The 23,455-nt window shown below is 36.6% G+C and overlaps 1 protein-coding gene across 6 annotated transcripts in view; it reads left to right on the forward strand.

The window, feature by feature from the left end:
• ZNF385D (zinc finger protein 385D) overlaps positions 1-23,455 on the forward strand; it is a 460,114-nt gene that overhangs the window by 359,436 nt on the left and 77,223 nt on the right. For 5 of the 6 annotated variants that reach the window (XM_060781939.2, XM_060781936.2, XM_060781938.2 and 2 more), the window contains one exon: positions 3,407-3,517. The exons of the other annotated variant lie outside the window; for it this stretch is intronic. In XM_060781939.2, coding sequence (XP_060637922.1) covers positions 3,407-3,517 — 111 coding nt within the window. The remainder of the gene's footprint in view (positions 1-3,406; positions 3,518-23,455) is intronic. 6 annotated transcript variants of the gene reach the window in all.

Consider the following 23,455-nt stretch of genomic DNA (forward strand, 5'->3'; position numbering starts at 1 on the left):
AAGCCAGAAAGTCAGTCTGATTAGCTGATAAAATTGGAGGGGGAAAAGCTCAGTAGCTGGAGATGGGCGGCGCCAGAGCCAAAGAAGAAGAAGAAGAAGAAGAAGAAGAAGAAGAAGACAGAAGCCATTTTAAGATCAGTTAGGAGATGGGGATGGAAGAAGGAGGAATAAGGTTAGGGAAATGGTGCTAAGGAAGAAACAGTTTGGAGACTGGGTTGGAAGAAGGAGGAGTCAGGAGCTTGAAAGGAAGGAAAGAAGGAAGGAAAGAAGGAAGGAAGGAAGGAAGGAAGGAAGGAAGGAAGGAAGAGATTTGGGAACTGTTTTAGGGTTCTAAGAAAGAACCCTCTTTGAGAAAATAGTAGTTTTAGGCCTCTATAGCATTTAGAGTGCTTTGAAGGAAAGAAGGGAGAATTCAAAAGGTTTTAAAGAATTCCTGTTTTAATTTTTATGTGTGGAACTTTGTTCTAAGGAAACTTAAGATTTAAGTACCATTCCTCTGTATTGAAGAAAAGCCTAACAAGTTAACTGCAACAATTAAGCTTATTTGGCTGTTCTAAATAAACAATAATTTCCTGTTTTATTACAACTGAAGTCTCAGTGTGGCTTTTAAGCATTTCAGTAAAGGAGGTGGCCTAATGAGATAACATATTGGTGGCAGTGAAAGTAATCCTTAATAAATAGTTGGAAGGGGCAAAGGCAAAACAAAATGTATACAGTGGTGGCTTTCCGCTGTTTGGGCTTTCTGTGAGTGAGGGTGTGTGTATTGATTTCCCTCATGGTGTGCAATCATTGGAGGGTTGAGTCCTTTATAATTTGTGGGATATTCCTATATTAGTTTGCCATAGTTCTCCATAATTGGTGGCAGTGGTGGGATATTCCTATATTAGGTAGCCATAGTTCTTCATAGAGTGCCACAGTTTCCTACTCTTGATTTTATTACTTGGGAAACGTCTTCATTTTAAATCAGCTGTGTTTTTTTTTAAACTCATATGTCAACTAAAGCATGACATATTTAAAAGATGATTACAGTTTTATGAACCATGTCCATGAAGTGTGTGGTGCAAAGTAAAGATGTTTTCAAATTGCAACTGAGTTCCAAAATAAGAAGTACTTGCTATGATGAATGGTGCTTTGTTGCTTTGTGGTATCTAATAGCTTCCACATCCATGGGACAGTGGATCCATTCCATGTTTTAAAACTACCATGCAGTTTCTCTCCAAAAAATAGATTCAGCACGCCTTTAAAATTTGGAGTAAAAACGGAAAAGAATTGAAATTACTTCTGCTCAATTTGCATGAATTTTCCCCTCTTTCTAAATCATAGAATACCAACCTACAATAATCTTTAGGTAAGCTGCTAGTCAATTTAAAAGACTAGCACTTGAATTCAGCTACTAATTGACATCTAAACATTGTGATAGTGTAATAATTTAGAAACAGCATAAACTATACAGGATCAAAAATTAAAAAGGATTTGACACAGTCTTTCTCATTTCTTACTGTTTTCTGCTTTTTCTGGAGTCTTGTCTTAATTTTCATATCCTCCAATATTTCTCATATCAAGATAGAGACATACATGCACAAACAATATCAGAGGATGAAAAACATAACTCGGAGAGGCTGAAACAATTTGCCTTTGCCTAAGTCTACAGGGAAAGGCAAGATTCCTCCCCTTGTCTCCTCTTTTTTCCTCTCCCTCCTTCTGAGTTCAGTGCAAACTATTTGTGCACTTTGAACTTAGTTTGCAACCATTAAAGTAAGCTGAGGACAAAGAGGGGAAGTGATAGGAAAGGAGAGAAATGTGGACATTTTAAAAATAGCCCCCAAAATGGGATAACAGAGGATTAATCAGGACAGCCTTTGTCAATTCGAAACAGATAGATGGTGTGGATTTATTATTTCTACTTAATGCTACAGAGAAGGTTGTGGAGAAAAATAAGGGCAACTGATGAAGATGAATTATCAAAGGGATGGAAAATATTTTTAAAAATATTTTAAAATATTTAGAATCAGAGAATTAGATGAGATCACAAGGCTTATCCAGTCCATCCCCATGCAGGAAACCACAATCAAAGCACTCCTGACAGATGGCCATACAGACATTGCTTTAGAACTTCCAGAGAAGGAGACTCCATCACACTCTGAGACATCATATTTCACTGCCGGACAGCTTTTACCATCAGAATGTTCTCCCTAATGTTCAGGTGCAAGCTCTTTCCCTGCAGTTTGAAACCATTATTCCATGTCCTAGTACCTAAAGCAGCAGAAAACAAGTTGTCCTTCCTCAGTTTGACAGTCTTTCAAATATTTAAACATGGCTATCATGTCCCTTCTCAGCCATCTGTTCTCCAAGCTAAACATACCCAGCTTCCTAAGCCATTTCTCATTGGACTTGGCTTTCAACCCTTTGGGACTTATTCTGAACAAAATCAACACAAGTTTATTTTGAACAGAAAATAGCATTATTTCTTGTGTGGGAAATATTTGAATGTACATATATTCATAATCATAAAATACCATAATGAGTAATTTATACTATGTAAAACACGTAGAAATTAATGTTTGTTTGTTGAAATATTATTCTCCATGCCGTGAATACTATTTTCTGCACAAAACAATTGTATGCAGATTTTGTGTAAAATAAGTCCTAAACTGCAAATAGCCTTCAAAAACTGCATGATTTCAAAGTCTTTCTTACTGTGGGGAACAATTGCAGAAATTACTTGTTGCTAACTTTAAGAAGAAGCTTAGTGAAGAATTACATTCCTGAAAGACAGACTATTTCCCTGCCAATGAACAGTGAAACAAGAGAGAAAAGACTCTCAGGGTCAAAATGTTAAATGCTGTTTCTAAAGTTAAGGAAGAAAGAACACTTTGACATGTCAAAATGTTCGGCACTTATTCCTTTAGACTTTGGCAATTTACTGTCATGAGAATTTTCAAAATTGTACCTTTCAAAGATATTGTATTTTATTTTTGTTGTAAGCTGCCCTGAGTCCCGTTTGGGAGAGGAGACAGAATACAAAGTATTGTTGTTGTTGTTTTGTTGTTAATTTCATTTTCTTTAAATATCAGATACTCAATTTTTTAAAAGATTCCTGCTGCTTTTCTTTCTTTCCTTTTCTCCCTCTTTAATATGAGCAATGGCCAAAGTATCTAGATGTTGCTTTGCTGCAGCTCCCATCAATCCCTAATAAATGATAAGGAATGCTTTAAACTGAAGTTCAGTTGCCCACCTGTTTTATGTGCATGCACACATAGATATATAAACACACATATATAACTATAAACCCGCACACATACACATCACTCAATAAGAAAATGAATTTGGCACTGTAGTAACTGCATTGTTAGCACAATACTTTCAAGAGAACAGAAACACTTTTTTCTTTCTTCTTTTGTTACAGATGGACCCAATTCAAAAAGCTGTAATAAATCATACATTTGGAGTTCCTCTTCACCACAGAAGAAAGCAAATTATATCATGCAACATCTGCCAATTAAGATTTAATTCTGATGTAAGTAGATAATTTGTATCTTTTTATAGAAATGTATGCATGGTATAATGTATTTATGTGTGTTTTTTCCCAATGGAACCTCTAGGCCAGGGGTCCTCAAACTAAGGCCCGGGGGCCGGATGTGGCCTCCAAGGTCATTTACCCGGCCCTCGCTCAGGGTCAACCTAAGTATGAAATTACTTGAAAGCACACAATAACGACAACAATCCTATCTCATCAGCCAAAAGCAGGCCCACACTTTCCATTGAAATATTAATAAGTTTATATTTGTTAAAATTATTCTTAATTTTAATTATTGTATTGTCTTTTTAAATGTTTTTGCACTATAAATAAGATATGTGCAATGTGCATAGGAATTCATTCGTATTTTTTTCAAATTATAATCTGGCCCGCCAACTGTTTGAGGGGCTGTGACTTGGCCCTCTGCTTAAAAAGTTTGTGGACCCCTGCTCTAGGCTATTATTTCACACTTGTCATTTGGTTAAAGTAAAATACATGGTTGTAATGGTTGACCTTTTTGGATGTCTCTTCTGCAATTTGAGTTTTTCCAATTGTCTTCCATTCACACTACAGCCGGATAGATCTTTCATCACAAACAAACTGTATGAGTATTAATTCCTTATCCTTCTTCAAGCCTCAAATGTTTGAGTTACTCTTTTTATCCCAGAGACATCATTTTCTAAAAGTTACTGTGTTCTTGTGGCAGTTTAATGGTGGCTTTGTAGTCAAATATCAGAAGTGTATATAGTATCCTTTTGCTTGGCTCACTGTACTTGGCAACCTGTGAGACAAAGTGATAGTCTTACATATATTACTGCTTCTGTTTATTTTAATGTTATATAATATGTTCTCTTCCAGATTAAATAATGAATCAGTAAGATTTGTCCTCATTTTGCTGAATCGGTGTGAAGTGTTTGAATTTTTTTAAAATATGGAACATGTTGTTATCATATTGTTACTGTGGCCAGTATACAATTGTATTCTGCAGCTGTTTTCTGCTAGCAGAATAGCAGAATGCAACAGAAGTGAAATGAGGTAATCTTGAAAGGTAGGGTTTTTTTTGTAGTCTGGGAAGAAGGTTTGCTTAAGGCTTCCCTACATACTTTTTCTAAAATGAATGTTCTAGATATGCCCTCCCATGAGAAAAGGAGTTTGGGAAAAGAATTGTTCACAAAAGGGCAACCCAGAACAATAGAAGTACAATGAAAACCCATGATGTTCTTTATTATAACAGTGCATTGAAAAGGGGTTGAGTTGAGGAGACATTTGAGTCATTGCATGCAATCCTAAATTTAATGTAAATATTTATTTTAAATATTTATCGGTTACGAATTGATCCCTCAGGGCAAACAATGCTAATTGGTCCAGGGCCAATTTGTACATGATTTCCAGACGTGTCATGTCACATCCGTGTATATGCTACCACTTCAAAGTATTAGTTTGCCTACCAATACCACATGCACACCATTTTTAGGTAATGTATTCTAGTATGAGACCTATCTATTTATGCAAAACAGTTGTGGCCATCTTGCAGTATTTTAATGGAATATTGGAAGTATGAGCTGCATTCCTCATAGATAAATAGTAAAAGGATTATATATGTTACTGGAAAAATATTAGCTCTGATCTTTGTAACTGAAGAAACAATATCCACTTTCATGCTATCCCTATAATTGCATTTAATAGTAAATGCCTTTCTTAAATAAATGCCCATGATTAGAGTTGGACAGATTTCTCAGAAAGGTTAGTGGTCACATGTATTGTTTTATCTCTATATATACAATAATACAACTAAGTGATTTTTCTTCTTTTGCTTTTAATGGAACCCATCACCTAGTCTGCAATGTTTATTAATTTATGTTTTGACCCAAGAATGCCTTCCAAACTACAGGGTTAGTCAAAATGCATAGGCCAATAAGCCATTCAATTGAATGGCTTATTGGCCTATGCATTTTGACTAACCCTGTATATCTGGAATTCTGAAATCTGAAACACTCCAGAATTATTCACATGTGTGGCTGAGTTAGCAACACCTTTGCTTTCAGATAGTTCAGTGTATATACATTTAATTTCATGCACAAAATTAGTTAAACTATTATCTATAAAATTAACCTCAGACTCTGTGTACGTTGTATATTAAATGAAACAAAAGCATTTCATATTTACACTTCAAGATATCTTATTATTGGCATGTATACAAATACAAGTAGTCTAAGATATGGAAAACCTCAAAATCTGAAACACTTTTGGCCTCAAACACTTTGGATAAGGTATACTCAACCTGTAGTACAAAATGATTTATTTCATGAGTGTTTGGGCTTAGGGAACATCTGCAGCAGATTCCCAGCCATTTGCTGCCCACTCACCACAAGTACAAGCTTTATTTAAGGTAAGAGAAAGGTCAGAATGCAGAAGCAAGAAAGATTAGTTACATCATATATTTTCAGGTATTTCATGTATTCTAGGGTAAACCTTCAAAATAATTATCAGAAATTCAACCACCTCCTTAAAGTAGCCAAACGTCTCCAACTCTATCTCTCATGTGCATACACACATTTTTAGAAAGGCCCTGCAGAAATAAACAAAGATATTCATCTACACTACTGGATAAAATATATATGTGCAGTAAAAGTATACTGTAACTGATTTGCTGCTATTTAAGTAGTGAATAAGATGATGGATGGACAAGATGAGAAAGACATTAGAAGAGCTTTGAAAAAATATTTTTGGACTACATCAGAGTACCCCAATAAATATTTTGCCCTCTTAAGATACATTTTCCAAGCTCTGGTTTTGTACATTTAATCTGGTAAGATGCCAAAAGCATTTAGAAATCCTCTTTTTGAAACAGATTTCTCTTGACACAGGTAGAATCCCTTTTCTTTCAATCCAAAGGATAGGATTTGTATAATTAATTGCAGACAAAAACCTGCTTGGGTTTGCTATAACTGCATAATGAAAATATTTCCCATTAGGGCTGAGCTTAAGGTTTCTCATTTCTGTTTGAGATAGGGCAGCTTTTGATAAAAATTCCATTTAGCAGACAATCTTCTCTCTAATCACCCAGTTTTGAAATTAACTTTCTAAGAGAACAAGAAAGAGCACTGAAGTTTGAAGCTTCTGTACTTTTGTACATATATTGGATGCCAATGTTTCCAGGGAAAGAGTAAGTAATTACTGTATATACTCATATATGTCTGGCAATTTTAGTGAAAAGAGTATTAGACACACAAAAATTCTGGGTCAAACGTATCTACAGATCAGTGTAAGTAGTGTACCTTAAGTCTTGCCAAAAAAGTATCCATCCCGTCAAAGGAGTGGTGAGAGAGTAACAGAGGATAGGGGTTGCTTCTTCTTCTATGTTCCCCCAAAACAGATTACACTATTTTTGTTCAGAGAACAAAATGACACTTTTAAAAATGTACTTTAATTTTTATCAAAAAAGGAAATATCCTTTTATTTTGAGTAAAGTGACAAAAGAGCTTTTTGAATGTCTTGGTGGGATCATGCTAGCTGTGATGCTTTCCCATCCCCATGGAATGACCCACGACATATCCACAGGTCATATCAAAATCCATAATTTTAGCCCCCAAACCTGACATTCACATATATGTCAAGTTGACTAATACAAGAGTCCTCTGTTTTTGTTATCTGGAATATATCTGCTACCCCTCAAAATTCAAAATGCTGGCTTTAACGCTAAATAGCTTGACAGTGTGGTATTTGAGGTATTGAATGGACTTGCCCGAGTTGCATTTGAGACCTTCTCCAGTTCTATAAGAAGAGTAGAGTCTTTTTGTTATGGTGCCTGCCTCAGTTCAAATTTTGGTATCCTGCTTTTCCATCGAAATAGAAGGTGGCTAACTTGAGCATGAGTAAGATGAAAGTAGAAGGTCCCAAAACAGCTGAATAAAACCAAAATAATAGAGAAAGCTTCAGAAAGAAAGATATCATAACAAATGCTAAGACTTCATATGTAGTTTTGTTTGTAAGTGTGAGGGAGGAGTTGACCTACTCAAAACCTCTGAAATGTGGTAGACATAAGTTGGGAAGAGTGGTTGGCCAATGTAGACTTGTGGTGGCCTTTTAATGCTTGAATACAGGGTGTGACAGATATAAGGCTATTGAATGTCTTTAATATGAACTGCTTTGTGTTCCGTGTACTTGGTACTATGTAGTTTAATTTTCTACTCATTTCTATTGAGTTCATGAAAGATTTTAGTTAGTGAAAATATAATCATTCAATGAGTGACAATAAGTACAATAAGGAAATAACTGAAAATAGAAAAGGGCACTTGTAGTGAGCAACATATTGACATTTTCATATTCTTAATTTAGTTGACCTTAGCTCATTGGCTTTTCTCTGCTAATGATGGATATTTTTCTTAATGATCAGTAATATGTCTATAAAAAATTTACAAAGACATTCATCTCATTTGCCAACCATCAATTATCATCAGTGGCATATGAGGATGGTGTGACCATTTTATGTTTTAAGCATGAGAGGCAAAACTCTGAGTAAGATTCAAAGACATGCTGTTTGCAAACCAAAAGAGTTTATTTACACTATTAAGAATACTTGTGCTTTCATTTTTAGACCCCAAATGATAATAATAGTGGTATTACTGACCTCTTGTAGCCTGCTTTATAATAGTAGTTATTCACTGAGATGGTAAGCCAAATATAGTTGATAAGTCACAGTATATAATGGAAAGTTCAGCAGTATAATCATGTGTGATTTGAAATATAAGAAGCATGGAATAGCAGTTCTCCTTAGTTCTCTCCTGGTATTTGTTTCTCTACATGACCAAGTGGAGATGGGGATGTATATTCAAACTTCACTTGCCTTGCATTCCTTTATTCCCAGTGTTCCCAGGAAAAGTATGAAAAGAATAAAATGTTGGGCTTTTGTTGATGTAACAGGACACTCCAGAATGAGGAGGATGGGACTTCTCCTTCTCTGTGCATCCCTCATGCAGCCCAGAAAAACTATTCCAGATCTGAGACACCTTGAGATATTTGTTTTTAAAGTTCTGTGGGCCTCAGGAGAAAGGATAGGAAGAAAAATTGCATTAGTGCTGCAGTAATAGTAACACATTGGATTTAAGTTTATATTTGTGAGAGAAAATTGAGTGCCAGTACCAACTTGAATAGATCCAATGAAATGGATGGGATTTGTTAGTTATTAAATAAGCCCATTATTGCAGTGTAGCTATCCTACTTGTGACTATCATTCATTCGCTTTAGCTCCAAATTATATTTCTCCTATTTTTTTGAGTGTGTGTCAGGAGCAACTTGAAAAACTGCAAGTCACTTCTGGTGTGAGAGAATTGGCCGTCTGTAAGGATGTTGCCCAGGGAATACCTGGACGTTTTGATGTTTTCTAATCCTAATGAGATGTTTCTCTCATGACCCCGCATGGAGAGCTGGAGTTGACAAAGGGAGCTCATCTGTGCTCTCCCCGGATTCAAACCTGTGACCTGTCGGTCTTCAGTCCGACAGGTCACACCCACTGTGCCACCGGGGGCTCCTATACCAAAGCATATATTTTTGATTGCCTTTGGAGGCATAAAGAAAATCACTGGATTTACAGTGTGACAATTTTTGGCATTAATGGTGTGTATTTCTAACAGAATTTTTATGTCTAAAGACTTAGCACACTTGATCCATATGTAGTAAGTTTATATTTCATTTTAATTTGTATGAAATATATTCTCTGTTCAGAATGTACAGTTCGGTTCATTATGATAGCTTACATTTTACTGGGGGCACTCCTTCAGATTTTCAGTGTTCATCTCACATTATATGTAAGTGCAATTTAGCACAGGGACTAAAATACCCAGTGTAAAACTATACTTATTTCAAGTTTTGTTCCTTTTTTGTTCATATTGAAACAATATTCACAGAGGTAAGTTGCTTCCGATTAAGCTTCTGCTTTGATCTGAATTGAAAATGAAACATTTAAAGGTCTAAAACTGCCACCAGGGACTCACTTTTTCTCTGGATGGAATCGAAAAAGTCATTCCAAATGAGTTGCCTCTGGCTATCAGGAATACAGTTTTTCTGCAAGAACAAACATGCAGGTACAATCATAGTATTGACCTGGACTCTTGCGTAGCAGGTAGATTTTTTTTAAAAAAATGACTTATAAGTGAAATGATGTACAAATCGTATATGAGTAGGTTTATGAAGGTTTAAATGTGCAGTTGGTGGGGTCAGGACGTTACGTTGCCTGCAAGAATATATTCCATTTATATTACAGCACTTTATTATAAGCATGCCCTTATACCTTTTATGGTAAAATGCCTTCTTACATGCCACTAGGGAAGCCTTTAGGGATATTCTGAGAATAGGATTTATCCCGCAGCACTGCTTATTTTCTCTGCATCAATACTCTTGTCATGATAATCTACTTTTTTTGTCCCAACCATCAATCACTCTTGATTACAGCTGGGTAGAAGTTCTGTATTGTTGATCAGCTCATCAGCATGATAATATGATACCTGGAGACTAGTGAAAATCATCTCTCAGTGGAAATTCAGTTCACAGCTTTTGTCAAAAATAGTTTTTTTTCTTTCATTCCCTTTGTAGTTGTCACTTCTATCTTTGATTGCCTGTCTAGTGAATTTTTATTACTGTTGCATAGATGAATTTGAAAATTGAAATGTGGTCCTTGGTTGCAACCTGGTTTGGTTCCTTTATACAAATATCACAAAAATTATTACTACATGAGTTAATAATAATACAATTCTTTGGCTCAAGGGATGGAAAAAAATTGTACTATTTTTAGCTCTTGCTCAGGGATTTTCTTTGATTTGGTTAAAGTGGCACATGATTATCAGTGTTCAGGCTAAATAGCTTGGGAGCTGCTCAAAAATAGTCACTTAACAGTAACTTTGATGTGATTTCTGAGAGGGCATTTTAGGTGACATCAGAAACTTCCCCACATGCCACAGATAGCTTCACTGTGGCATTTCCCATTGATGGGAAAGTTCTGTCACAGTAATTATTCCACTGTCTATGTTCAAAGGACAGTGAGTACAAAAGAAGGATATTTTGGAGGCGTATATGGCTGGAATAGAAGAAGGAAACTAAGGCTAAGAGTTATTATCCTTCCTGCTTAAACCAGTCAGAGATTGGGGAAAGGAAGGGTGGAAAAAGACAATACAGTGGATCCACTGCCATGGATACACCCTTCTTAATAGAGTTGTTTTCCTAAATATATGATTTTAAAAGAGGGGTGGGAAAAGTTCAGCTTATACCAAACATTTTTAATTTGTGTTCCCTAAACTCACCCAGTGCTAAAATAATCCTCCTCCATGAGAAGTGACATTTAACTGTTCCAGGAGACCTCTGAAAATGTCAGTTTGGATTCTGCTGAAATCAAGGGGCAAGATGAAAAGCTGCCCTCTAAACCAATGAATTCAAACAATTTTTTTTGTTTTTGAATTTTTCATTTTAACTGCAAATAAAAAGGATAATTTATTGATGTTAACCACCATCAAGTTGCCTTCAACTTACGGTTTGTAAAAGTGAGAGCTCCAAGTCACCCTATCATCAACATCCCCAATCAGGTCTTGCAGATTCAAGGATGTATCTTCTAGTCATATGTAAAGCATATTGATTTTTTTTCTCTTGTTGCTGCTTTCAATCTTATTTATTTATTAATTTACTGCATTTATATCCCACCCTTCTCACCCCAGCTAGGGAACACAGAGTGGCTGAGCATTATTACTAAGCATTATTGTCTTCTAGCGAGGCAAGTTGCATGACATGGCCGAAAGGCAATGGTCTCAATCATTTTGGCTTCTAGGGAGAGTTCAGGTTTAATTTGCTCCAGATCACATTTATGTGTCCTTTTAGGAGTCTGCTGTATCTGTAGAACTCTTTATCCAGCACCACTTTTCAAATGTTGATTTTCTTCCTATCAACTTTTTTTTTACTGTACAGCTTTCACAACCATACAAAGTAAGTGGAAATACCATGGCATTAAACTTTAATATTCAATGATGTATCTTTAAAATTCAGAATCCTGCCTAGTTTCCACACAACTGCCCTTCCAAGTCCCAGTATTACTCCGATGTCCTTGCTGCAGTCTGCATATGGAAAATCTTGGACTACTTCAATGTCTTCATAATTTGCATTAGATATATAAATCATTTGTATATTTTAAATTGTTGATGTTCCTTTCTCTAATTTTCACACCTCCCTCCTCCAAACCTATTTCTGCTTTATGTGCAATACTTTCCATGTACAAGAGAAACAGTTACAATGCCAATTGGTGCCAACATTCTGATTTTTTTCTATTCTTTCCTGATAGTAGCCTCTTAAATACAAATCAAATGTCGTGGCACACCTGTTTCTTTAAGAGCAAATTTTTTTTATAAATACACAATCAAAAACTTTGCTATAATCCATAACATACAGGTTGATTTTCTTCTGAAAAAATTCAATTATCCAACATAGGCTTACAATATGATTTCTAATGCCCTTTCCTCTTCTGAATCCTGCTTTGTTGTAGAACTTTGAGCATCATTTTGTATGCAGAAAAAAACCAGGATAATGCTAGGTGCTAATTATATAGTGGTGTTTTTCAAATATTTCAGGCATTTCATATATACTAATGGAAAGAGTTTAGAAATAGCATGTTTTTGTTAACAATTTCGGTGTTATTTGTAGTGTTTCTTGTGGGATAATGTCATTACCGAAGGCTTTCATGACTGGAATCACTGGGTTGTTGTGTGTTTTCTGGGCTGTATGACCATGTTCCAGAAACATTCTCTCCTGACATTTTGCCTGCATCTATGGCAGACATCCTCAGAGGTTGTGAGACCTCTGCTTCTGAATGCTTCTGAAACATGGCTGTACAACCCGGAAAACACACAGTAACTCATTACCAACAGTTACTTAGACCAGAGAGACTGATAATGGAATTATTTGGAAGCATGCAATTAAATTTGGTTTGTTACTCCTAAAACATTGCTTTCAGGAGACAGTGAAATATTATAAGCCTTTTTATAATTTTAAGCATCTTTTAAAAAAAAATAAGAAAAAGTGTGAAAAGAGTTTGTGATTGCTCTTTTAATAATAAATAATGGGCAGCATTAATGAGTAAAAAACTTTTCCCAAAAGAACTGGGATTTGCTGATGGCAGAATAGGGTGGGGCAGGGTAAAGAAGAGGAACAGTCACTGAGGCTCCTTCTACATTGCCACATAAAATCCAGATTATCTGATTTGAACTGGATTATATGGCAGTATGTTGTTGTTCATTCGTTCAGTCGTCTCCGACTCTTCGTGACCTCATGGACCAGCCCACGCCAGAGCTCCCTGTCAGCCGTTACCACCCCCAGCTCCCTCAAGGTCAGTCCAGTCACTTCAAGGATGCCATCCATCCATCTTGCCCTTGGTCGGCCCCTCTTCCTTTTGCCTTCCACTTTCCCCAGCATAATTGTCTTCTCTAGGCTTTCCTGTCTCCTCATGATGTGGCCAAAGTACTTCAACTTTGTCTCTAGTATCTTTCCCTCCAGTGAGCAGTCGGGCTTTATTTCCTGGAGGATGGACTGGTTGGATCTTCTCGCAGTCCAAGGCACTCTTAGAATTTTCCTCCAACACCACAGCTCAAAAGCATAGATCTTCCTTCGCTCAGCCTTCCCTAAGGTCCAGCTCTCACATCCGTAGGTTACTACAGGGAATACCATGGCTTTGACTAGGCGGATCTTTGTTGCCAGTCTGATGTCTCTACTCTTTATTATTTTATCGAGATTGGACATTGCTCTCCTCCCAAGAAGTAAGCGTCTTCTGATTTCCTGGCTACAGTCTGCATCTGCAGTAATCTTTGCACCTAGAAATACAAAGTCTGTCACGGCCTCCACATTTTCTCCCTCTATTTTCCAGTTGTCAATCATTCTTGTTGCCATAATCTTGGTTTTTTTGACGTTTAGCTGCAACCCGGCTTTTGCGCTTTCTTCTTTCACCTTGATTAGAAGGCTCCTCAGCTCCTCCTCGCTTTCGGCCATCAGAGTGGTGTCATCTGCATATCTGAGGTTGTTAATGTTTCTTCCAGCAATTTTCACCCCAGCTTTGCATTCATCCAGCCCCGCACATCGCATGATGTGTTCTGCATACAAGTTAAAAAGGTTGGGTGAGAGTATGCAGCCTTGCCGGACGCCTTTCCCAATCTTGAACCAGTCTGTTGTTCCGTGGTCAGTTCTTACTGTTGCTACTTGGTCCTTGTACAGATTCCTCAGGAGAGAGACAAGGTGGCTTGGTATGCCCATCCCACTAAGAACTTGCCACAATTTATTATGATCCACACAGTCAAAGGCTTTAGAATAGTCAATGAAGCAGAAGTAGATGTTTTTCTGAAACTCCCTGCCTTTCTCCATTATCCAGCGGATATTGGCTATCTGGTCTCTCGTTCCTCTGCCTTTTCTAAACCCAGCTTGAACATCTGGCAACTCTCGCTCCATGTATTGCTGGAGTCTTCCTTGCAGGATCTTGAGCATTACCTTACTGGCATGAGAAATAAGGGCCACTGTACGGAAGTTTGAGCAGTCTTTCGCATTTCCCTTTTTTGGTATGGGGATATAAGTTGATTTTTTCCAGTCTGATGGCCATTCTTGTGTTTTCCATATTTGCTGGCAAATGGCATGCATCACCTTGACAGCATCATCTTTTAAGATTTTAAACAGTTCAGCTGGGATCCCGTCGTCTCCTGCTGCCTTGTTGTTGGCAATGCTTTTTAAGGCCCATTCAACCTCACTCCTCAGGATGTCTGGTTCTAATTCATTCACCACACCGTCAAAACTATCCTCAATATTATTATCCTTCCTATACAGATCTTCTGTATAGTCTCGCCACCTTCTCTTGATCTCTTCAGCTTCTGTTAGGTCCCTGCCATCTTTGTTTCTTATCATACCAATTTTTGCCTGAAATTTACCTCCAAGGTTTCTAATTTTCTGGAAGAGGTCTCGTGTTCTTCCTATTCTGTTGTCTTCTTCCACTTCCATGATATGGCAGTATAGACACTTATAATCCAGTTCAAAGCAGAGAATGTTCATTTTCTGCTTTGATAATCTGTATTATATGGCAGTGCAGAAGGGGCCTGATATCACCCTACTTTAATGTTTTCTTTCATTTCCTCTTCACTTTCTTTAACCAATTTTTCTTCATGAAAATTCACTTTCCTCTGGGTGCATTCCAGTTGAAGTGAACTTGTAAGTCACAATCTTTAGATTTCAACACCTAGATGGCTTCTGAGAGCACTTGCAGGGTGTGCAAAATAGCACAGAATCCAGTTTGTTTCAAATTTCAGATCAACCCCCCTCCCCCCCAGTTCTTTCTTCAGAAAGATTTTTCCCAAAATGGAAATTGAACTCAGGGTTCCAAATTACGATTCTGGACATTTCCCTCCTAATCTCTTGGAATTTTCCCAAAAACAGAACGAGGGGGGGGGGGCACTTGAAATTTGAAATGAAACACCCCTAGCAGCAATCACACTGAGTGTAGATTTGCTGACACTTGCAGTAATAGGTCCACTGGCTGCCTCTGAACCAGTGTAGCATTCTTGACTTGAAAACCTACTGTGGCCTCTTTTACAGATGTATTTTAGTAAAAGCTGTTATATTAGTTTGTTACAATGCAGGAAAATTCCGTTTAATTAAGTGCTTTATGGTGCAAACATAATTATCTGAGCATAAGCTCTATTTAAATGCTAGAAGGAGGGATTGCTTTTGAGTATATTTCTAGAGAGAATTCTCTGTTAATGTAGTTTGAAAGTTGTAGTGCTTCTAATTTGGTATCATACTACCTTAATATATTTTAATGTTGATTTAATTTTTCTGTCTGTAGTCATACTTACATAAAATCTTGTACAACAGCAAGCTTTTTTATATATACTGTATGTTTTTTCCCATTTGCGCTATATCACAAAACTGCTGGCAAATGTTTTAATTGATCAGTGACTTATCCAGTATTTTTGAATGGAATACTCACAACAAAGACCTTGCGTTTGTTGAATTCTTAAACAATATGCTTAAAAGATAAATAGAATTCCAGAAAACCCAACCTACTTCATGTTTGATTTCCTTTTATAGCAAACAGATTTGTCTTACGTTCACACACAAAAATCCTTCTCTTTGAAAAGTTGAAATTTATTTTTTATAGAATAATCATCACTCTGATCATATTGCGATATTAAATGTTTACAGCAATCTCCAAAGAACTGTCAGTTCTTATTGCTGTTTAAATGCGATGCACAAAATATTCAATATCTGCTGAATATTTTATCTGATATCTCTTTTGTAATATAAAATCTCATATCTGTTTTCTTATATAATTGTAGTGAAATAGATAGTTATAATATATCTGTCATTATTTGTCAATTGTCAATTTTGTGCTGTAATATAATGTTTGTATCAAAATTGTCTGTGGTGATAAATGCATACAATAAAGTCTGTTATGATGATAAACTGTCACAAAGCAATTGCAAAAAGTGAATACCAGTATTTGAAGACACAGATAAAAAACATGAAGAACTGAAAATGAATTTTTATCTTTCTCGAGATAGATTATTGCATTTCACATATAAATAGTAAGACATTTGATTTTTTAAAAAAATATTCAGATTCTATGTGTTCAAAATCATGGCATATGCAATGTATTAATTACAATTTGTTTTTGTTTTTTAGATCTGGGGCTTTTCCCCATAAAACTAAACTTACAATTTTGGGCTCATTTGATTTATCTGCCCCATGGGCAGTTGGAAGATCCTGGTGAAGAGGATATACTATAATGCAGGAAGCTGAATAGAAAGATGGAAAGTCACCTAAATTTGATAGAGACACATTCTACACATGGCACTCAGCTCACAGATTTCCTGCTTGATTTCCTGGGCTGCTTCCACATTGTACTCTATCTCATCCTTAAATGCCAAAAATCACAGAATCACAGTTGAGTGCAGGATGTAGCTTTAAACCTCTATAATTGTACCTTTTATTATCCCAATTTGTAGAACCAGTTCAATAAATCGTCAAAGAATAGTCATGAGATAGAGTTTTTCAAAACACTTTTATCCAATTATCCAAGCAAGTAACAACAAAAATCCTATTCATATCTGGTTACAATATATATTCCATACACATATTTTAATTTTTTTTTGAAAATGTTATTCTTGAAAATGCAAACTCTCAAATACACACACACAAAACATTCTCCTTATAAATGTGTATAGGACTTTAGTTGTTCAGAACATTATTTGAAATTCAAATGCTGCTGTCCATAGGTAAATCATATATTCTATGTAAGCTACTGATGGTTTCTTAGTATGCACATACTAACAAAAATATATATTCATCATTTTGAAAGATTTCACAACACACATGGTGCAGATCTTGGAACTTTTGTTTTGTTTTGAGTCTATGTTCTAGGGCTGTGCAAAGTTTCAATTGTCCATTGTAAGTCAGATCTAATACATTAGAACTGTGCATGCAACATGATATCTGGCGCATGGGCATTTTCCAAGCCAAAAAATTAAGAATTGAAACTTTCACCTGGTAGCTTACTAAGTTTTAGCTTCTTTCTCTGGGGCTGACTCAAGTCTGCACCAAAGACATAAGAGAAACTTTGCACGCTGTAGGCTAGGCACTGCTTGCTTGCCTTTTGCCTTATGACTGTTTTATCTTTTTGATGCATTTTAGAAAACCTTTAAGGGCTACTGGGTGCTGAGTGCACTGCTGACCTATTTGTGTGCAATTGAGCCAAAAACACACACAAGTTGTTGTTTTCAGGCACAAGCCTTTTTTTGCCACATGTTATGGTGTTAATGCTGTGTTGACTGTGTGCACTGACCCAAAAGTATACAACAAGTTGTTTCAGTCAGACACAAGTGAAAGCACTTGTGTTTTGGGGGAAACAAATTATAAAGATTCCCTGGGTTTTGGTATTTAAAGAAAAGAAATATCAGTTCTGTGCATTATTGCATCTGATATTTGTGTTGAGGGCCTGTGGTTTAAAAAATCAATTCCATGTGTTCAGAACACCAAGTAACCCACTTAAAACACACCAGTTTACAGAAAAGAAATCTCTTCTCAGTACCTGTATCTGCCTGCTTGTTGTTACAACTAACAGGACGCCCTGTAGTTGTTGGCTAAAAGCAATCTCTATGTTTGGAAACACACTACAGTTTAAAGTAAAGAAATAATATCAGTTCTGAGTTATTGCATCTGACTGCTACAACTGTCTGTGCTGGCCCGATTAGGACCAGAGTCCCCAAGCTGTAGTTTGTCCAAACTATTCTGAGTTTGGGAGACCTATTAGTTCTATCAAATTATTATTAAATCTTGAATCTGCAAAGAGTGCTGTGCTTTCTGTGTGCAATTGAGCCAAAAAGCACACAACAAGTTGTTTCAGTCAGGAACAAGCCTTTTTGCCACATTTTGCCCTTGAAAACGTGGCAAAAAAGCTTGTTCCTGACTATGTCATGCTATCGGTGTGCCACAAAGCACAACCCCACCCCACTCCACTCCAGACATCCATAGCAGCTAAAAAAAGATGTTATGTTTTGGACAAAAGAAATCCCCCAAAATCTGATGTTCTAATCTTTCTGAAACTTGGGGGGGGGGGGGATGATGCCCTGTTTATGTAATTGTAGATAAATTCAAGAAAATAGCTCTTGTACTTTGTTTTTTTTAAAAAAGGTTTTTATAGAAACCTAAAATGTTTCCCAAATTCTATAGACGAGTGAAATGTTCTTAATCTTGAGTGGGTGGAGAGGGGTGAACAGTGGTAAATACGTTCTACTATTGTAGCAAGCTTCACCCCAATAGCTCTAAAAATGAGTGAGAATGGAGCTCCGCAAGCCCCCCCCCCACTTACTTAACAAAACAAATGAATAATTTGTTACTCTCGTTATAGTAATGAAACGGACACTTACAATATTTTAGAAACACTTTAGAAACAACTCACTGGAGCCCCCTAATTTTGCAATGAGTGTTGAAACATTTTGCATCAATTGCACAGGCCTGGTATGTTTATATTTTAGGGAACTGGTAGAGGTGTCACAGGGTTATCTGCACTTTTTCCATAGGATGAATATGCATATTGACATTTTCTCAAATATAATCACATCAAGGTAAAATGTAACATGAGAAGGAGCTCTAAAACAAATGGAGAATCTGTAAATATTTATTCAGGTGTATATACATCCTGCATGGAGTGTCTTGGACATTGCTGTGAGACAATTGCCAGCATTGTCTCTCTTTCTTAACTTATAATTTATATTACAGACACCACAATACAGCTTTAAACCAGAAAGAGTGTCCATGGCTAGAAGGATAAGCTGTATGTTGCTTCCTGGCAGATTTTGTGGTGAATTGCTGGATTAGGATGGCTGCATTTTAACGTGCCATGTATTGAAACATAAATTGCCTGAAGGAGAAGCCTGGCCTTTAGTTTCACCACAGGGTATATTCAGCATGTGCAGGACTGCATTTTCCAAGCGATGAGTGATGGACTGTCACTTGGATTCATTTGAACTGGAAGAAATCTGGTATTTTGTAGAATTCTATATCAACATCAAAAGATAGGGTGGGATGACACTTTTTTCTTGGCCAATAATAATCATTTTGTTTTGTTTTGTGTGTGGCTGCAACGGTAACCCAGAGAAGGTTAATTAAGGAAACAAGAGGAACCAATCTTAATATTCTTTTTCCACTTCTGTGTTCAATTAATGATTTCTTTAAAAGGGAGTGTAGTAGATGTAGTCTTTACATATCCATGGATAATATTCAAGGCAATCCATTTGTAGGATTTATAAAAGCCATAATTTCTTTTTGCATGCTTTTGGAATAATAATCAGCTAAATAAAAATGATGGCAAGACCTGAAGCCAAAAGCAAGCTTGGAACAGGGTTGTCTTAGCTATCATGCATTGTAGGTTATACTGTAGAATCAAATCCAAACAGGATTCACAGATGTGCCAGATGTGTAGGATATTCATCTTTTTAAGGACATTTTCTGTTATATGTAGAATAAGTGTACCTGACATGCTTATTCAGTCGGGATCTTCTAAAAAAAAAAATCAGACTTGGCAGCTGTTTCCTAACTCTGTGCCAGAGATGGGACATTTTGAAAGATTGTAGCTCCCAAAGCCAGAAGGAAAAATACTTTTGTCCCATTCTCCCTCCTGAATGAATAAATTTGTGGTACAGAGGTAAATGTTGCCCACATCTATATATCCATGTCAGCAGAAGAAGGATATTTGACCTCTTATTATATATCATAATGGGTGGGAAGAACATAAACTTTAACAAGGCAAGTTTCAACATCACCCTTATTCAAACAGATGGTAGTATATAGTCCCCCAGAACAAAGTTGCATTGCAGAATTCATATTGAATTAGATAAGCAAGATAGACATTACGTTGCAATGTCACCTGGACAATTGCAAACATTATCTCCAGATTTGAGCCACCTGCTCCAAACAAAAATGGTTAGGGAAAAGAATATCTCAACAAATATAATATGTTTATGCTAAATATATTTTTTATACACAAGGAGTGCCAAAAACCATTTAACACAATAATAGCATATCATGTGACACATGTTTTCTGGTGAGATTTCTATAGCACATTTTAACCTCCCCCTTCACTCTAAAAGGATCTCAGAGTGGTTTATGGATTGTTCATTTCAGAATTTCCTGCCCTAAGGCTTACATCTGCACCAATAAACATTCCTGTGGACATGGGACATTTTTAAGCCCTACAATACACTGGAGATCTCATTGGAATAAAAAAAAATAGATAAGGTGTATATTAAAATTTTTAAAAAAATTCAAAAAGAAAATAGCTTAGATTAAGAAACTCAGTGGAATTTTTTAGTCTGCATAGATCAAAGTGGTAATATGCTGTATTTAAACTCCTAATGGAACAAAGCTAAAACTACAGTGTGCAGGAATGGATGGGCACATTACTTGCTTTGTACTACAGAATACACCGTGCAAGTGTAAAACTAAATTTCTCAGGGTAAGCCTCTTCTGATTTCCAACTCCACCACTGTACTTATGGGAACCTGCCTGAGTTAATACATAGCCATTAGATTGGCTGGAAGGAATGTTCTCTTTCAGCTGAATAAACTATTCAGCTGTAGATTTTAATTTGTCCCCAGCAGACAGTTTCTTGCCCTTCTGGCAAATTCACACTAGAAAGCCTCTGGCTTAACTTGCCTGCTTTAAGCTTTGCCCCTGACTGGTTGTATGCATGAAGAACTCCATTAGTTTCACTATGTAAAAGAAGCCTCGAGGTGATAATACATCCTAAGTCTGCAAGCTGGAAGGAAGAAAATCTCTAGTTGATATTGGGAATATGATATAGTTTTATTACTCAGTTGGAGTGTATGTGGCAGTAACTCTGACTCAGGAGCAGTTATTCTGAGAAGCCTGGTGGGAGCAAAAGCAGGCAGGGAGTGTTAAGACCTAAAGGATCACGAATGGAAAAATGACATAACATTATAGCCTTCTTGGAAAACTATAGAAATTATTGCAGGAGGTGTGCAGAAACATCTGGTAGAGAAATAAGTATTTATGGTGCTTGGCAAAGAAAATGGATGACTACAAATCTCCCAAAATGCTGCTGGCACACTCTTTGTCCTGTAAAATGGCTTTTCATTCCTGATGTGGCCCTGATGAATGCCACACAGGTTAGGGAAATACCTTCACCATGAGTAGCTATGCCAGATAGATATAGAAACCATGAATTTTAAGTGAATAATGTCACACGGCCCCCTTAAAGTTTTGTTGCTACTGTCGTCGTCGCAGTATTGCTGTCACTGATATTGTATGAGGAATATTCATCCAGCATTGAAATAAGTCAGAGTGTGAAAGTGAAAGCCCACCCACTAATAGAAAAGGGAAAAATCTGTTTGTAATTGCTGACATTCTTTTCAGGTTTTTGTCACAAGCCTGATTTTGGGAGTGCTGCAGCATTATGGTAGTGATTAAGTAATTAGGGATTTGCTTTTTTAGCTATGACATCCTCATTCCTGTTCTCATTCCACAAATCTTATGGGTGTCAGTCATAAATTCATGCCCTGGCCACCTTCTCTTAACCATATCCACTACGATAATGTTTTTTAAATGAGGAAAAACTAGGTGTTTCCAAACCAGAAATCTTAATAGTGCCTTGTGTATTAGCTTTCAAAGTTTACTTCCAATGAAGTTTTGAACAAACAAAATGCAGTAATCTCTATTCTTTATTTGTATCTAGTATGATCCTAGGGACCAATGATCCTAGGGACTAGACACCTGGTGACCAGGGTTCAAATTCCTGCTCTATCATAGAAACCCACTAGATGACCTTGGGCAAATCACATTCACACATCTTCAGAGGAAGACAAAGGCAATAGGTTCACCTTAGGTTATCAGAAGTCAGAAATGAATTGCAGGCACAGAGCAGCAATAACAACAACTACTACTGTTAGTGAGCAGTAAAACAGAGCATTGAAGCTACATTAAATGATAATTGTAGATGGAGCCTTGGTTAGGACTATTAAATATAGTTTTAGTTATTACCAGTCTGGTGTGTTTAACATGTAGCTCCAACTAGTACCACCTTTCATATCTGGCAATCTCAGTTGACTGCCTAATCTGAAGATGGCAGGAAAGGAAAATGGGACCACTTGTGTGACACTGCACATAGCAAAAGATGATAGTTCAGTGGCTTTTACTGGTATTTATTTATTACTTTTATTTACTTCATTTCTACCCTATTTTTCTCACCCAAAGGGACTCAAGACGGCTTTGTATGTATGGTTCATCCTATAGATCAGTGTTTCTCAAACTCTGCTTCTCCAGTTATTTTGGGCATTAGCTCCCAGATATCCCAGCCAGCTTATTAGCTGTCAGGAATCGTGGGAACTGAAGTCCAAAACACCTGAAGCAGAAGAATTTGAGAAGCATTGCTCTAGGTTGTTAATTTTCAAAGCATAGTTACCCACTTGAGCTTTATATTGCTTAGATAATTTCTGAAGTTTTGCATCCATTGAACATCAAATAACATGATAATTTGCTTTTGCACTGCAAATGGTTTGAGCCCAAATTACCTACAGGATTGCCTCATCCTATATAATTTCCTCTGTACACTGAGGTTCTCTGGGGGCATTCAATCCAACCAGCCAGAACCCAGTGGATGCTTTCATCGGTCACCCCAGTACTGTGGAATGACCTGCTGGAAGAGCTCTAACATTGAAACAAGCTGTTAAAATTTTAGACCCAAGTGAAACATATATCTTTTGGTAGGCCTCCCCCGTCAATTTTGAACTGTGAATTTTGATATTTTGTTTTAATCTTTGTAATTTGATATATATGTATTGTCTGTGTTGTACTCTGCCTCGAGCTGTGAACAGAGGTGGGTAACAAATACAATTTATCATCATCATCCATCATAATTAAAAATACTGATTTTGAAGTTTTCTATGATAATCTGTGTGAACCACAAATCTACATATCTGCTGATCTTGATAAGTTGGGACCAAAGCCCAAGCAAACAGGCTCAGGACCAGTCAAAAACACCAAACCCATATCCAAACTAAATATGGTCTGTGCATATCCTTATGGCAAAGTTCTTATATAACATTGAAAGATATGGCTCTAGGTTTTTTTCCCCTGGGGCAATTTAGGAAATAGGAGATAGAAGTGTTTTAAATATAAGCTCCAAACAGATTTTACAAAACAATGTTTTAAAAGTTGGTCAAATAATCCATAAGTGAAGTAGGTCATATAAAGTTCTGTTGAAATTTTATGAATAACTAGTTTTAAAAAGACCTAGTTTTGACAGAGAAGGATGCTTCTTTTCACACTAGATTTCAAGGAAGCTTAAATTATTCACACGAATAACTCATTTCTGAGGTTTTGTTTCAAGGAAAACAAAACAAAACAAAAAAGCAT

Source organism: Anolis sagrei, chromosome 6, assembly GCF_037176765.1.
Source record: "Anolis sagrei isolate rAnoSag1 chromosome 6, rAnoSag1.mat, whole genome shotgun sequence".
NCBI classification, from domain to species: domain Eukaryota; kingdom Metazoa; phylum Chordata; class Lepidosauria; order Squamata; family Dactyloidae; genus Anolis; species Anolis sagrei.